The following is a 14533-nucleotide window of genomic DNA, read 5'->3' as shown; positions in this document are numbered from 1 at the left end:
GCATGTGGAGTCACAAAAATTTGTATGTAATTTAGTTTCTACACCTGTTGCCTTTTTCTTTTCTTTCTTTCTTTTTTATTTTTTTTGAGACAGGCTCTCATTATGTTGCCCTGGCTGGCCTGGAACTTGCTATGTGAACTAGGCTGTGCTCAGACTCACTATGTAGACCAGGCTGAACTCAAACTTAGAGAGCTCTAAACTGCCTGTCTGCCTCCCAAGTGTTGGGATTAGGCGGATGTGCTACTGCACCTACCTCAACTATTTTTTATATTATTTAAAAAATATTTTTCGTGTGTGCGTGTGTGCGTGTGTGTGTGTGTGTGTGTGTGTGTGTGTTGTGTACATGTGGAGGTCAGAGTTCAATTTGCAGGGGTTGGTTCTCCTCTTCCTCTATGTGGGTCTCCGAGGGATCAAAGGAAGATCGGCAGCTTTGGCAGCAAGGTTTGCCCGTTTTATTTTATTTATACTCTTACGCTGTAGTGCAGGCTGGACGCGAACTCAGCCCTCTCGACTCAGCCTTTTAAAGTGCCAGGTGTTGGGCATGCACCCCCAGGCCTGAGCCCTTTGTCCAGTATAAGTGACTGTTTTTGCATTCTGTTGGCTTTCTGTATTCAGGCCACCTGACCCTTTCAGGCATAGCATAGTACCTGCAAGTACTTTCCCTCATCCTATTGGTTATTAGTTTATTCTCTTTCTCTCTCTTGATAGAGTCTTGTGATGTGGAACAGTTTTTAAAATTTGAATGACATCCACATTTTTCTTTTCTTCTCTCTGTGTGTATGAGTACGTGTGTGTGTGTGTGTGTGTGTGTGTGTGTGTGTGTGTAGGAGGCCAGGGGTCTATGTGGAATGTGATTCCTCTGGAGCCATCTGTCTGTTTTTCAAAGACAGGGTCACACTGGGACCTGGGGCTCACTCATTATGTTAGGATGGCTGCCCAGCAAGCCAGGGAACCCTCCAGTCCCTTCTTCTCCAGTGCTGGGATTACGAGCTTGCACTACCATGGCCGACTTCCTGTACGGTACTGGGACCAAACATGGGACCTTGTGCTTGCTCAGTAGGTGCAATACTGACTGTTCTTCCCCTATCTCTGCTGTCTTTCTTCCTTCCTTCCTTCCTTCCTTCCTTCCTTCCTTCCTTCCTTCCTTCCTTCCTTCCTTCCTTCCTTCCTTCCTTCCTTCCTTTCTTTCTTTCTTTCTTTCTTTCTTTCTTTCTTTCTTTCTTTCTTTCTTTCTTTCTTTCTTTCTTTCTTTCTTTCTTTCTTTCTTTCTTCCTCTGTGTTTTGGACATCATGAATCAGAAGCCATTACCAGTGCTGTGGAGGCACACACCTTTCCTCTCAGCTCACAGGGCGCTGAGGCAGATGGCTCTCTGGAGTTTGAGGTCAGTGTGGTCAGCGGGAGTTCTAGGCCTGCTAGGGTTACATAGGAAGATTGGAACAAACAAGCAAACAAACATAAAGAAGAACCCATGGCCAGATCCAAGGCCATGGAAGGCTTACCCACATTTTCTTCTGAGAGTTTTAGCTCCTCTACCAAGTTTTGAATATTTCTTTTTCGTGTCCTGCTCTGGAGATAGGAGTCAGGGCCTTAGGTGTGCTAGGCAAGCACCCATTCTCTGAACCCAGATCAGGTTTGAATTTTTTCCTGAGTAATGGGATACACTGTGAGCTACAGATTCAACTTGAGTTATTTGCATTTGGGCATCTGGTCCCAGTATCATTTATGCAGAAGAGTGTTCTCCCATTAACAAGTCTGTTTAACTAGATTTGTTGAGATCTAGTTGATTGGTAATTGTGGTGTTACAGGTACTGACACTCAGCACTCAAGAGGCCGAGGCAGGCCAAACAGGAATTTGAGGCTATTGCATTGCAGTGTATCCTATTGCTGACAACAGCAACAACAAATTGGTTGTAAATGATAGTCTTGAGGCCAGGGAGCTCAGCTGGTAGAGCACTTCTCTGGCATTCATGAGTCCTTCTGTTCCATGCTCAGTGTTATTGTGGTCACACACTCCTATGATCGCACCACATAGAAGGTGGGGGCAGGAGGATCAGAAGTTCAAGGCCACCCTTGTCTATATAGGGCGTTTGAAGCCAGCTGGGATATATATGATCTTATCACAGACAGACTTTATAGGTTTCCTTCTTGACTTCTAATTAGCTTCCATTTATTTGCAGCTCTGGTCTCATGTGGAGTCCAGTGCTTCCTACTGTGGCTTTCTAGTAAATTCTCAGAATGTTTAATAGGTGAAGTCTGTTCTTCTTGGCTCAAGACTGAGTGGGTGATCTCTTAAAAGTCCATACAAATATAAGGATCGGCCTTCGCATTTCTGAAGAGAGAGGAGGTTATAGAGATTTTGATGGAGATTACCTTGGGTGTTCCAGATCGGTTGGGGAGAATTATCATCTTAGCCATGCTAAGTCTTCCTAATCCACGAACAAAGGATGTCTTTTTGTGGATTTATACCTTCTTACTTCATTTTTGAACTCTTCTATAGTTTTGAGTATACAACCCTTTCATCTCCTTGGTTGAAATTTTTTTTTTCTCTTTGAACCAGAGTCTCATGCTGTAGCTCAGAACCTGAACTCACTGTGTAGCTCAGAATGTTTCAATATCACTGTGAGTCTTCTGTCTTAGCTTTCTGGGTGCTGGGATTACAGATGTGAGCCCACCATGCCCAGTTTCTTTGGTTAAGTCCATTGTTAAGCATTTATTATTATTATTATCATTATTATTATTATTGAGAGAGGATCTCATGTATCCCAGGCTGGTTTGGAAGTCAATATGTAGCATGGGATGGTCTTGATCTCATGATCCTCCTGTCTCTGCCATTTAGGTTGTTGGGAAGAGCAGTAAGTGCTCTCAACCTCTGAACCACCTCTTCAGACCCCCAACAGTTGCCTTTTATTGGAAAAGTATCCTTCATAACAAGGATATGTTATTATTAAGATGAAAAGGCTTTGATAATGGTGTTGGTGGTGGTGATGATGGTGATGATGGTGATGATGATGATGATGAGATGGAGTCTTATGTAGCCTAGGCTAGCCTCAAATTCACTGTGCTACCGAAGATATTCTTGCACTTCTGCCTCCACTTCTCAGGCACTGGGAGGACAGGTATCCACTAGTCTGCCCAGTTTATGTGGTGCCCATGGACCAAACCTAATGCTCCATACTAAGTAGGCTCTGCCAGCTGAGCTACATCCCCTGCCCATCACGTAGCTGTTTTTTGACTTTGCACTCTCAGTGGCTGAGAATATTCAGTGTGTGTGAAATTCAAAAACAATATTTCCTCATGTGTTTGAATTCTTTTATTACAAATGACCATGACATGGCTATATGCTTATGTCTGTATACAGGAAACATAAAAATACAACACAGAAACAGACAAGAATGTCAAGGCACACGTAGGACCTTCTCTTTTTAAAGCTTTGGAAGAAGTTAAGAAAATTCTCATCAGCTATATATTAACCCTTACATCGTTTGCGTACAGTGGCAAATATCTGCTCATTCCCATTCAGCTTCTAGTGCTATGATAAAGATGGCAACCAATAGCAGTTTGGGGAGAAAAGGGCTTTTTTGTGTATTTGTGTTACAGTCCATCATCAGGACACTAAGGCAGGAACTCAAGGTAGGAACTTGGGAGCAGGAACTGAAGCAGAAGCCATGGAAGAGTGTTTTTATTGGCTTATTCAGCCTGCTTCTCTCTCTCTCTCTCTCATCTCTCTCTCTCTCTCTCTCTCTCTCTCTCTCTCTCTCTCTCTCTCTCTCTCTCTCTCTCGGAGTGGTGAAAAGTTCAACTCTAGCTTGAACAAAAAAACTAACCAGCACATTTACAATCCCAACATTTAGAAGGCTGCAACAGGAGAATCTCAAGTTTGAGGCCAGCCTAGGCTATATGGTGAGACCCCAGTGCCAAAGAAACAGAGAAGCAAACAAACAAGGAACTGCCTTGCAGAAATGCTCTCCACGCTATTTCTGTGGCACATGGCTTTGTTAAAGTAATGTCAACATCAAGAAGTATGGGACTGCCGGGCAGTGATGGCGCATGACTTTAATCCCAGCACTTGGGAGGCAGAGGCAGGCTGATTTCTGAGTTCAAGGCCAGCCTGGTCTACAGAATGAGTTCCAGGACAGCCAGGGCTACACAGAGAAACCCTGTATGGAAAAACAAACCAAAGTGTGGGACAGTGCACATGGAATTCTGTCCTTGGAGAATTCCAGCACACACAAACATGTTCAAAGTTCTGAACTGGGGCAATAAATTTGCTGAACTCTAATACTTTTTTTAATTTATTTTAGGAAATACATATTCCCATGTCATAGGATGCTTAAATAAATAAATAAATAAAATAATAAATATGAGAAAACATTGCCTTATTTTATCAAACCCCAACTCACGAAACCTCCCACAGGTGAAGTGCCAGCTAGGGCCTCCTCCAGTGGGACTCCTCCCTCAGTTAGTGAGTAGTTAACAAGAGACAGAATTTTGGGGTACAGCCATCCCCCCACAGCTTTTTGCTTGTATCCAAGAGAACCTAACTAAGCAGGTTCTATCTATGTCAGCCCATACTGACACCCATGTCAGCTCAACACGGATCACCCATGTGTGCTGGTGGTGATTGATTTTTGGTCTCATAATACCAAACTCTCCCTCAGTTGACCGACCTCTGGGAGGTCTTCCTACCCCACTGTGTGCAGGTGAGAGGGTAAGGAGACTGTGGAAGAATATACAGTTTCTGCTCAGGAGCCAAGAGGCCTGGGTTGAAGTCCTGGCACTCTTGGGGGTGAGAGTGTGGATTCTGATGTCAGACACACTGGCCCCTCCTCTTCCTCCACACACCACTTCCCTTCTTATCCTTCAGGCTTCTCATCTTGTGGCAAGGAGACATGATAATACATGTGGTGGTCAGTGCCCAGAGCAGAGCAGGCTCCCGGCTGACTCAGCTACCACAATGCTTCACCAGCTCGGCCCCTGCACTGGGTTTGAAGAGAGCCTTTCATGTCGTTTGTGGATCAAATAGAATTTAGAACGCAGCCAGGCAGCGGTGGCACACACCTTTAATCCCAGCCTTTGGGAGGCAGAGGCAGGCCAATTTCTGAGTTCGAGGCCAGCCTGGTCTACAGAGTGAGTTCCAGGACAGCCAGGGATACACAGAGAAACCCTGTCTTGAAAAACCAACCAACCAAACAAACAAAAAGAATGCAAAAAAGCTTTTTAAATCCTTGGAGATGAAGGAATATCTACAGTCTTATTAGTGCCTTCAGTACTTCCTCATCCTGTCTGTCAGAGCAGGGTGGGGCGGGGTAGGGCAGGGCACGGTGTGTGGACCACACCAGCCTTCTTCCCTACTCTCAGGCAGAACCATTTCTCCATGACAGAACATTGGCAAGAAGATGTCCTGCCAGCAATTCATTGCCAACTTGGACCAGCTGAACGATGGTCAAGACTTTGCCAAAGACCTTTTGAAGGTATTATCTGCTAAGGGTTCTCATGCTCCCTTGTCCTGTCCAGCGTGAGTGGAGTGAAATCTTGCCCCACTAAATCTTGACATTCTAGATCCATAACTTTGGGACAGAGTTGGAGACCGCCTAGTTCCTCACCTGACTGTTGTGTATTCTCCAAGAAAGATAGATGGTGAGGCTCTGAGCCTCTGGTTTTAGTGCTTCAACGACCACCATCCACCATACTAGTAATAACCATACTATCACCAAATGATAACCACCTTTCTCACCAATTGTTGTGGCTGCCACCCATCGCTGCCACCGCCGCCTCCTCCTCCTCCTCCCCGTCCTTCTCCACCACCACTACCACCACCATCACCACCACCACCACCACCACCACTACCACCACCACCACCACCATAACCATAGGGAAAGATCCACTCATTCCTCCATCACCAGCAATGAAAGAAATTAGTTTTCCTTTGAGGCGTCCCAAGGTGAAATTTTGGCCTTGTATAAAAAAGAACAGATTTATTTTTGGAGTATTTATAGATGATGAGTTAATTTTTAGATAGTCTTTTAATAGTCTTATGGCACTAGAAAGGGAATTGAGTGGTAAATCTAAAGGAAGATATATACAATTATTATGTGCCAGTTACAGACAATAAAAGAGAACATTGTTTCCTTCTCTCTCTCTCTCCTCTCTCTCTCTCTCTCTCTCTTTCTCTCTCTCTCTCTACAATTATCTGCTTCACCATCAAGAAGTACCTGATGAAAACATACCTTTAAGCTCAATCTGCTGGCAACCTGGTGGCACACACATTTAATCTCGGCACATGGGAGGCAGGCAGTGTATCTCTGAGTTTGAGGCCAGCCTGGTCTACAGAGAGTTCCAGGATAGCCAGGGTTACCCAGAGAAACCTTGTCTTTAAAAATGAAAACAAAACTATCAAATCATTACCCATCCCTTCATTTCTCACTATCTACTTATCTTTATCTCCTCCTCTAACCACTCACACGTTTCCTCATGCATGGATACACCATCCGCCCAGCCACTTACCTACCCATGGACCTACTCATTCGCCCCTCGCCCAGGAGCTGTAGTGTGTAGTCCAGGATGGTCTTTAGTTCACTGTGTAGCTGAAGATAACTCTGAGTTTCTGATCCTCATGCCTCTACTTCCCACGTGCTGGGATTCCAGGCATGTGTCACCGTGCTGGTTTTATGTGGTTCTGGGGATTGAATCCCAGCTTCATACGCACTAGATACCACACTCTACCAAATGAGGTATGTCCCAGCTCTCTAAACAGTCTTTCACACACCAACCACTCATCCATTTTAACATCTATCCATCTACTTCCCAATATCCCATCCATCCTGTGTCATTCTGGACCTCCTATTGGAGACTCACTGGGGAGCAAGTTAGACATTATTGACCTTGGGAAGCTTACAACCTCCTGGCTAGACAGACGGTAATAACTGCATAACCAGATATCACCCATCCAATACACCCACCTATCCACTCGTGACACCAAGCAACCATGAACAAAGCACCCACTTTACCCGTTTAACTGCAAAGGTGCTCCCTCACCATGGCTACGTTGCAGGAGAGTCATGGGGTTTCTCTGACTCTCCACCTGAACTCCGTTCTCCTTCCCCTTTCTCCTCCCTGATTCAGACGCTTTACAACTCCATCAAGAATGAAAAGCTGGAATGGGCCATGTGAGTAGACCAAGGGTGTGAGCCTGGTTACCGGGAGGAGGGGTGGCTGGGCACGCAGACCGCTCTCCATGGTGCTGATTTCTCCTAGTCCAGGCCCCTGACAGCCCCTACCCAGCTGGCCAACACCCTATGGGCTCATTTTCTGACTCAATTACACCTGTGCAATGTTTATATTGCTGTAGAATAGATTCAATCATGAATTTAGTTCTGGGAGGGTCGGTGACAGTTTTCTTCTGTACTGAGGATATTACCGAGTTCCCAATCAATGATGGCTTTTCCCCTTTGGGGAAGTAGGGCAGGAAGCACAGATCCCCTATGGCACTAGCAGTGCCGATGTTTGGGTAGTGACTGCTTTGGGCAATGGGAAGGAGCAAATGCCCCAACTTCTTCACCCGTGAAGGCTGTGCCACCCATTTGCAAAGATATTATTGGTTGGTGAGGTTAGGGGAGGCTGGGGTTTGGGGGTGAACCCCATGGGTGAGTTGCCCAGGGAAGGTTGTGCCTTTGAGGATGTGTGGAGGGCCATAGCTCAGGGACTGTAATTATACTGGGAAGAGCTGGCTCCCCTTTACCAGGGCTCCAAAGGTAGGCCTGGACTTTGGGGCCTTGCCCTATTATTTTACGATTTCCAGCACGTTGGCACAGTCTGTGCAACAGCTTCAGTCCCCAAGGAGCTGGTGCTGCTCGGGCTGGAGAGGTTAAGGAAGACTGGGGGAAGGGAACCTGAAGACTTGAAGTCTCCAACTCTGTGTTAAAGGTGGAGATTAGCTTAGAGACTCTGCACCAAAGATCAGATATCAAAGTTCGGAACTGAAGATGAAGGGGAGGGATCAGAGCCCTGGAACTGTATTTTGTCATCTTCTGTCCCCAACCTTGACCCCAGAGGGTGGCTGGTGGGAAAGGCTGTGGCAAGGGGTGGGGGTGGGCCGGGCCTCTCTGGAGGTGGCTCAGGCTTGGTACCTTCCTAGTGATGAGGATGAGCTGAGAAAGTCCCTGTCTGAGCTGGTGGATGACAAGTTTGGGACGGGCACAAAGAAGGTGACTCGGATCTTGGACGGCGGCAATCCATTCCTGGATGTCCTGCAGGCTCTCAGCGCTACTACCTACAAGCATGGCGTGCTGACCCGGAAGACTCATGCTGACATGGATGGCAAGAGGAGTGGGTGTCAGGCTGGGGAAGGGGCCTGGGAGGGATGCTGGTGTAGAGGGGACCCACCCTTGGCCACCCCTTTGGGGACACACATACAGGTGGAGGTTCAGGGTGCAGGGTGGGAGTTAGTGAAGCAGAGGGTTGCAGCCACACTCCCTGTGCCCCCTCCTCAGCACCCCGTGGGAGGCGTGGCTGGAAGAAATTCTACGCGGTGCTCAAAGGAACCATCTTGTACCTGCAGAAGGTGAGAGGGAGGCTGCTTCAGCACCCTTATGTAGAAAGGGCCCACTCAGTCTCAGCCAGTCCCTGCCTGTGATACTCAACTCAGGGTCTTCTGGCCAGGACTGGGATCTAGAGAGGAGCTAGGGCTTTCTTTTTATTAAGAGTCTTACCTGGGGCTGGAGAAATGGCTCAGTAGTTAAGAGCACTGACTGCTCTTCCAGAGGTCCTGAGTTCAATTCCCAGCAACCACATGGTGGTTACAACCATCTGTAATGGGATCTGACGCCCTCCTCTGGTGTGTCTGTGACTCATAGACATAAAGAGTCTTACCTGGACTCACTCTGGAGCTTTGAGGGTTTGGGGCAAGGGACTCTGAGATGCCAAATGGATTATACCTCATAGCATTATGGGACAGACTGGGGTGTGAGAAGAGAGCATCTATGTTATGGGAGGGTAGAAGCAATACAGAGGAGGGAGGGAGGGGAATGACAGTGGGCTGTGTGGGGCAGTGAGCTACAACCCAGAGTGACATAGCATATCCCACTCAGGATGAGTACAGGCCTGACAAGGCTCTGTCAGAGGGGGACCTGAAGAACGCCATCCGTGTGCATCATGCTCTGGCCACCAGGGCTTCCGACTACAGCAAGAAGTCCAACGTGCTCAAGCTCAAGACAGCGGACTGGAGAGTCTTCCTCTTCCAGGCACCGTAAGTAGGAGCAGAACCCCGAGTTGTCACCTGGATCCCCGGCCTCTAGCGACAGCCTCGCAAGCTCTGCTCTCCTGGTCTCAGGATAGAAACCTCAGCTTCCTGTGCATGTCAGTCACAGACTTGGTGTGTCTGCTTGTCACAGACCAATGGCTGCCTCTGGTCTTCCAGAGCGGTGGCTTTCAGTGTGGCCTTCTCTGACACCTGGAAGCAGGGTAGAGATGCCACTTACCTGCCCACGTCTTAGGCCCACAGAGTCAATACCTGACTGGGTCTAATAGGCCTGCAGGGGCTGCAGGTGCACGCTGACATCCTGTGGGTCAGGTTGATAGACCGGGACTCATTCCTGACAGAGGTTAAGTGGGAAGGACTCCTTATACCTTTGACCTGTAAGGCCTTCTGCTCTGCTGCACCCCATCCTCTGTGACTAAAGATGGGGGTTTTCACATGTCAGACAAGCTCCCCATGAAGGAGATTAGTATGTGAGACCTGGGGGCCCAGTGGGAATCTGGGCAGGTGATGGAGCGGGACAGAGGATTGCTCACTGCAGCTGATTGTGGAGTTCACAGGCTCTAGGGACATCAGTCCAGGCTGAGCGGGTTTATTTCGTGGGAGTCCAGATGGGAGGTCCCCATTTAGTCCTGATCAGGCTCATTCACCCACCTGTCCACCCCACCCTTCTTTCTCCTTCCTGTCCTTGCCTAGGTATTAGTGCCTTCTCTGCCAGACTTCATGCTGAGAACTGGGTGCCAGGTCGGGAGAAGGCGGGAGGTCCTACTGTGAGAAGTGGAGCCCTTTATGTCCTTTTTTGTCCCCAGGAGCAAGGAAGAGATGCTGTCCTGGATCCTGAGGATCAATCTAGTAGCAGCCATCTTCTCAGCACCTGCCTTCCCAGCAGCCGTCAGCTCTATGAAGAAGTTTTGTCGACCTCTGCTGCCCTCCTGTACCACCCGCCTCTGCCAGGTACAAGCTCCCGGGGCAGGGCTGCTGGCCTCAGCTCAGTCCTTTCTCTGGGTCATGTGGGACTGGGCTGAGGGCCACCAGGGAAGGGGAGCTATTCTCCTTCATTCTACAGCCCCACCCACACTCACATGCACAGCACAGAAGCCCGGCAGTGCTGTGATGGGTGACACAGGCACCCGTCCCTGCCAGTGGCAGTGCAGCTGCGTGGGTGTGATTGTGGGTCTGTGGCTTGAATTTGAGAGACTGTATGTGTCATAGGGACAGGTGAAACTTGGCTGACCCTTTATGCAGTGCTCTATTGGATTGTTTAAAGATTTATTTGTTTTGTGCGCGCACACGTGTGTGTGTGTGTGTGTGTGTGTGTGTGTGTGTGTATGTGTGTGTGTGTGCGTGCATGTGGGTGCACATGTGCATTTGTGCATGCATGTGTGTATATATATCACATTCTGCATAAAATGATCTATAGTTCTATCAATGTTCTAGTTTCATCATTTTAACTTTTCAAAATTTATGCATATGTGTGTGTGTGTTCCTTGTGTAAGTTTATATGCACCACATATGTTCAGGTGTCCACAAAGGCCAGAAGAGGGAATCAGATTCTCCAGAGTACCAGGCAGTTGTGAGCCACCTGGTAAGGATGCTGGGATCCATCTTGAACCTGGTTCCTCTGGAAGAGCAGTCAATGCTCTTAACCGCTGAACTATCTCTTCAGCACATGCAGTTTCATTTTGTATGGATGGATAAAACTTCACTGTGTATATACATTATATTTTCTGTATCCATTTGTCTGTTGCTAGACACTCAGGCTGATTCTAATACTTAGATATTGTGAACATTGTTGCAACAGGCCTACAGGGATGGCTGTGGTGTGCTGACTGCCATTCCTTTGGGTATGTTCCCAGGACTGGTACAGTCGGAGCATGTGGTAGTTTCATTTAAAAAAATTTTTTTTTGAGACTGGGTTTCTCTGTGTAGCCCTGGCTGTCCTGGAACTCACTCTGTAGATCAGGCTGGCCTTGAACTCAGAAATCCATCTGCCTCTGCGTCCGCCACCACTGCCTGTCTAGTGTTATTTTTTGATGTGCATTGGAATTTTGTTTGCATGGGTGTCTGTATGGGAGTGTCAGATCACCTGGAACTGGAATTACAGACAGTTGTGAGCTGCCAGGTGGGTGCTGGGAATTGAACTCAGAACCTCTGGAAGAGAAGCCAGTGCTTTTAACCACTGAGGTATCATTCCAGCTCCCTATTTTCATTTTTGATGAGCTCCTATTCATAGTATTTTCCACAGTAAATGTATTAATTCACAGTCCCACCCACACTGTACAAGGGTTCCCTTACCCCGGTCTTCACAAGCACTTATTTTTCACTTTTCTTATAAAATGTCTTTTGAGACTTTGTTTTTATTTTTTGTGTATGATGTTTTGCCTGCATGTATGTTTGTGCACTCTGCATGTACCTGGTGCCTGCAGAAGCCAGATGAGGGAACTGGAGTCACAGACAGCTGTGAGCCACCATGTGGTTGCTGGGAATCGAACCCAGGCCCTCTGGGAGAGCAGTCAGTGCTCTTAAGCACTGAGCCATCTCCCCAGTTCCTATTTTTCACAGTTTAGAAGCAGTCCAGTGCTCATGTTTGTCTTAGTCAGGGTTATTTTATCGCTGCAGTGAAGCACCAGGACCAAAAGCAGCCTGGGGAGGAAAAGGCTTCTTTTCCTCACAGTTCTCTATAACAGTTCATTATCAAGAGTGAGGGCAGGAACTCATGCAGGGCAGAAACCAGGGCCATGGAGGGGTGCTGCTCACTGGCTTGCTCCCCGGGGCTGCTCAGACTGCTTTCTTATAAAACCCAGGAATGGCACCGTCCATATGAGCTTGATCCCTCTAAAATCGATCACTAATTAAGAAACTACCTTACAGACTTGACAACAACCTGATCTTTTGCTCTCTCTCTCTCTCTCTCTCTCTCTCTCTCTCTCTCTCTCTCTCCTTCCCTCCCTTTCCTTCCTTCCCTCCTTTCCTTCCTTTTTCCTCCTCTTCCTCCTCTTCTTCTTTCTTCTCCTCTTTTTCCTCCTCTTTCTCCTCCTCTTCTTCCTTCTTCTTTTCTTGAGTCAGGGTTTCTTTGTGTAGTCATGGCTCTGTCCTAGAACTCACTCTGCAGACCAGCCTGGTCTTGAACTCAGAGACATCCATCTGCTTCTGCCTCCTGAGTGCTGGGATTAAAGGCATGCACAACCACCAGACCATGAAAGCAATTTCCTAATTGAGGATTCCTCCTCTTAGATGACTTCATCTTGAGTCAAACTGACACAAAACTATCCATGACAACATTCTTTTAAAAAAATATTTAAATACTAAAGTTATATTCCTATGAAAATCCCATCTCACTAATGCCACAGATTTTCAGAGTATTTTAGACCTGAAAGGATAAATAATGAACCAGAACCTGAGAACAGAGGACTGGGAAGCTTCAAACTTCCTTTCAGTCATTAGTTCCTTCCCTTTTAAGGCCTCTGTCTCTCCACAGAGCTTCAGGACATTCAGGTCTCTGTGGAGCTCCTGTGACTGTGTGTGTGTGTGTGTGTGTGTGTGTGTGTGTGTAAGCATGCACACTGGCTGGTCAGTGATAAAATCTCATCTACATTTTAGGTAAGATGGTGAGAAAATGTTTGTGTTATAAAGAGCTTGGGATAAGTGGGGCCAGGCTGACCCTTGTCCCAGCATGCTTTGGTGCACATGTGGGATTTTAGGCAAGGGGTTGTGGTGGAGGTGTCTATTCTGAAGTGTGTATATTCACAAGCTCTCTTGCTGACTGAGCCTGCTGGCTGATGTCCTTGTGAGAAAGGGGAGGAAAAGAGGAGAGTGGAAGGAGCCTTCACGTCTAGAGCCTAGCTCTGAACCTTTGAATTTGAGCACCTTGGTCAGCATAGGTTTCTCTTTGGTGAAGCAGCTTCCAGTGAGGATGGGGTTAGGCCCACGTCTGTTGATACCCCAAATGTCTGACCTCACAGACCTGGGCTTGTCTCTGCAGGAGGAGCAGCTGCGGTCTCATGAGAATAAGTTGAGGCAGGTGACTGCAGAGCTGGCTGAGCACAGGTGTCACCCACTGGAGAGAGGCCTCAAGTCTAAGGAAGCAGAGGAATACCGGCTGAAGGAACACTATCTCACGTTTGAGGTAGGTCTTGAGAGTTGGACGGCAGAGGTCAGAGCTGGGGCTGGAGGAGAAGGCCAGCTCCCACCCTCCACGTCTGCCATCAGCATTAACATGCCAGGGACTCTAGTTTGAGACTTCCCTACCATGGGGCAGTCTGAGGCAGGTGTAAGCCAGTGTCCTGTGGTCAGTCTCATACAGTCAGGCTGTCAAATGTTGATGGGTTTCGCCTATGGCGGGGTCTCTCCAGGAGTCCTTCACATCTACTCTGCAGTGTAAAACCAGAGATGACAAAAGTCACAGGGGACTTGCTTGGGATGAGGTCTGGCTTCCTTTTGTGGGCTGAATTCATCTTCAGGCCATTGCTATTAAAGGATTTCCAAAACTATTTGCATCTGACAGAAAGGTAAACTGAAGCTCAGAGAAGTCAGAGCACTGGCCCGAGGTGACATAATTAGGAAAAGCAGGACCTAGGACCCTAATCAGGTGATTGGCTGCATCTGGCGTCCAGAGTCCTCTTTCTCACTTGGCTTGGTGTGGGTGGGGAGGACATGAATCTCGCAGGTAGAACTGGGGTGGGGGTGGGGGAGGATCCTCTGATGGTGGAGAAGGTCTGAATCTGCTGTCTATTATTATTATTATTATTATTATTATTATTATTATTATTATTGGTTTTTTTCAAGACAGAGTTTCTGTGTATAGCCCTGGTTGTCCTGGAGCTCACTCTGTAGACCAGGCTGGCCTCGAACTCAGAAATCTGCCTGCCTCTGCTTCCCAGAGTGCTGGGATTACAGGTGTGCACCACCACCGCCCGGCTTACGTCTCCCTTTTAAATGTTGACAGCAACTTTTAAATAACCCTTCCAAGTGTTTATGAATACATCCATTTCTCCACATCTTTCACCGACACTGGGCACTTGGAAATGTCTTCATCTTCATTGATATCACAACTTTAACAGTTGTTTCCCACTGCTTTTTAATTTAGATTTCACATTTTTAATAGAAAAGATTTATTTTTTATTTATGTGTACCTGTGTGCATCTTCACGCTTGCTCGTGAATGCCTCTTGAGGGTCAGATCCCCTAGAACTAGAGTGACAGGCTATTGAGCTGCCTAATGTGGACGCTGAGATCCGAACTCAGGTCCTTTGCATGAGCAGCAAGCACTCTTAGCCGCTG

At 47.4% G+C, this 14533-nt stretch overlaps 1 protein-coding gene across 2 annotated transcripts in view; it reads left to right on the top strand.

Moving 5' to 3' along the window:
- Psd2 (pleckstrin and Sec7 domain containing 2) overlaps nt 1–14533 on the top strand; it is a 45795-nt gene that overhangs the window by 28564 nt on the left and 2698 nt on the right. For both annotated transcript variants that reach the window (XM_052155399.1, XM_052155400.1), the window contains exons 8-14: nt 5383–5472; nt 7124–7167; nt 8136–8326; nt 8491–8561; nt 9088–9245; nt 10064–10208; nt 13237–13380. In XM_052155399.1, the coding sequence (XP_052011359.1) occupies nt 5383–5472; nt 7124–7167; nt 8136–8326; nt 8491–8561; nt 9088–9245; nt 10064–10208; nt 13237–13380 (843 nt within the window). The remainder of the gene's footprint in view (nt 1–5382; nt 5473–7123; nt 7168–8135; nt 8327–8490; nt 8562–9087; nt 9246–10063; nt 10209–13236; nt 13381–14533) is intronic.

This window comes from Apodemus sylvaticus, chromosome 13 (genome assembly GCF_947179515.1).
Source record: "Apodemus sylvaticus chromosome 13, mApoSyl1.1, whole genome shotgun sequence".
In the NCBI taxonomy this organism is placed as follows: Eukaryota; Metazoa; Chordata; class Mammalia; order Rodentia; family Muridae; genus Apodemus; species Apodemus sylvaticus.
The sequence above is the reverse complement of the archived record's forward strand: the minus strand, read 5'-3'. Positions and strand labels throughout refer to the sequence as shown.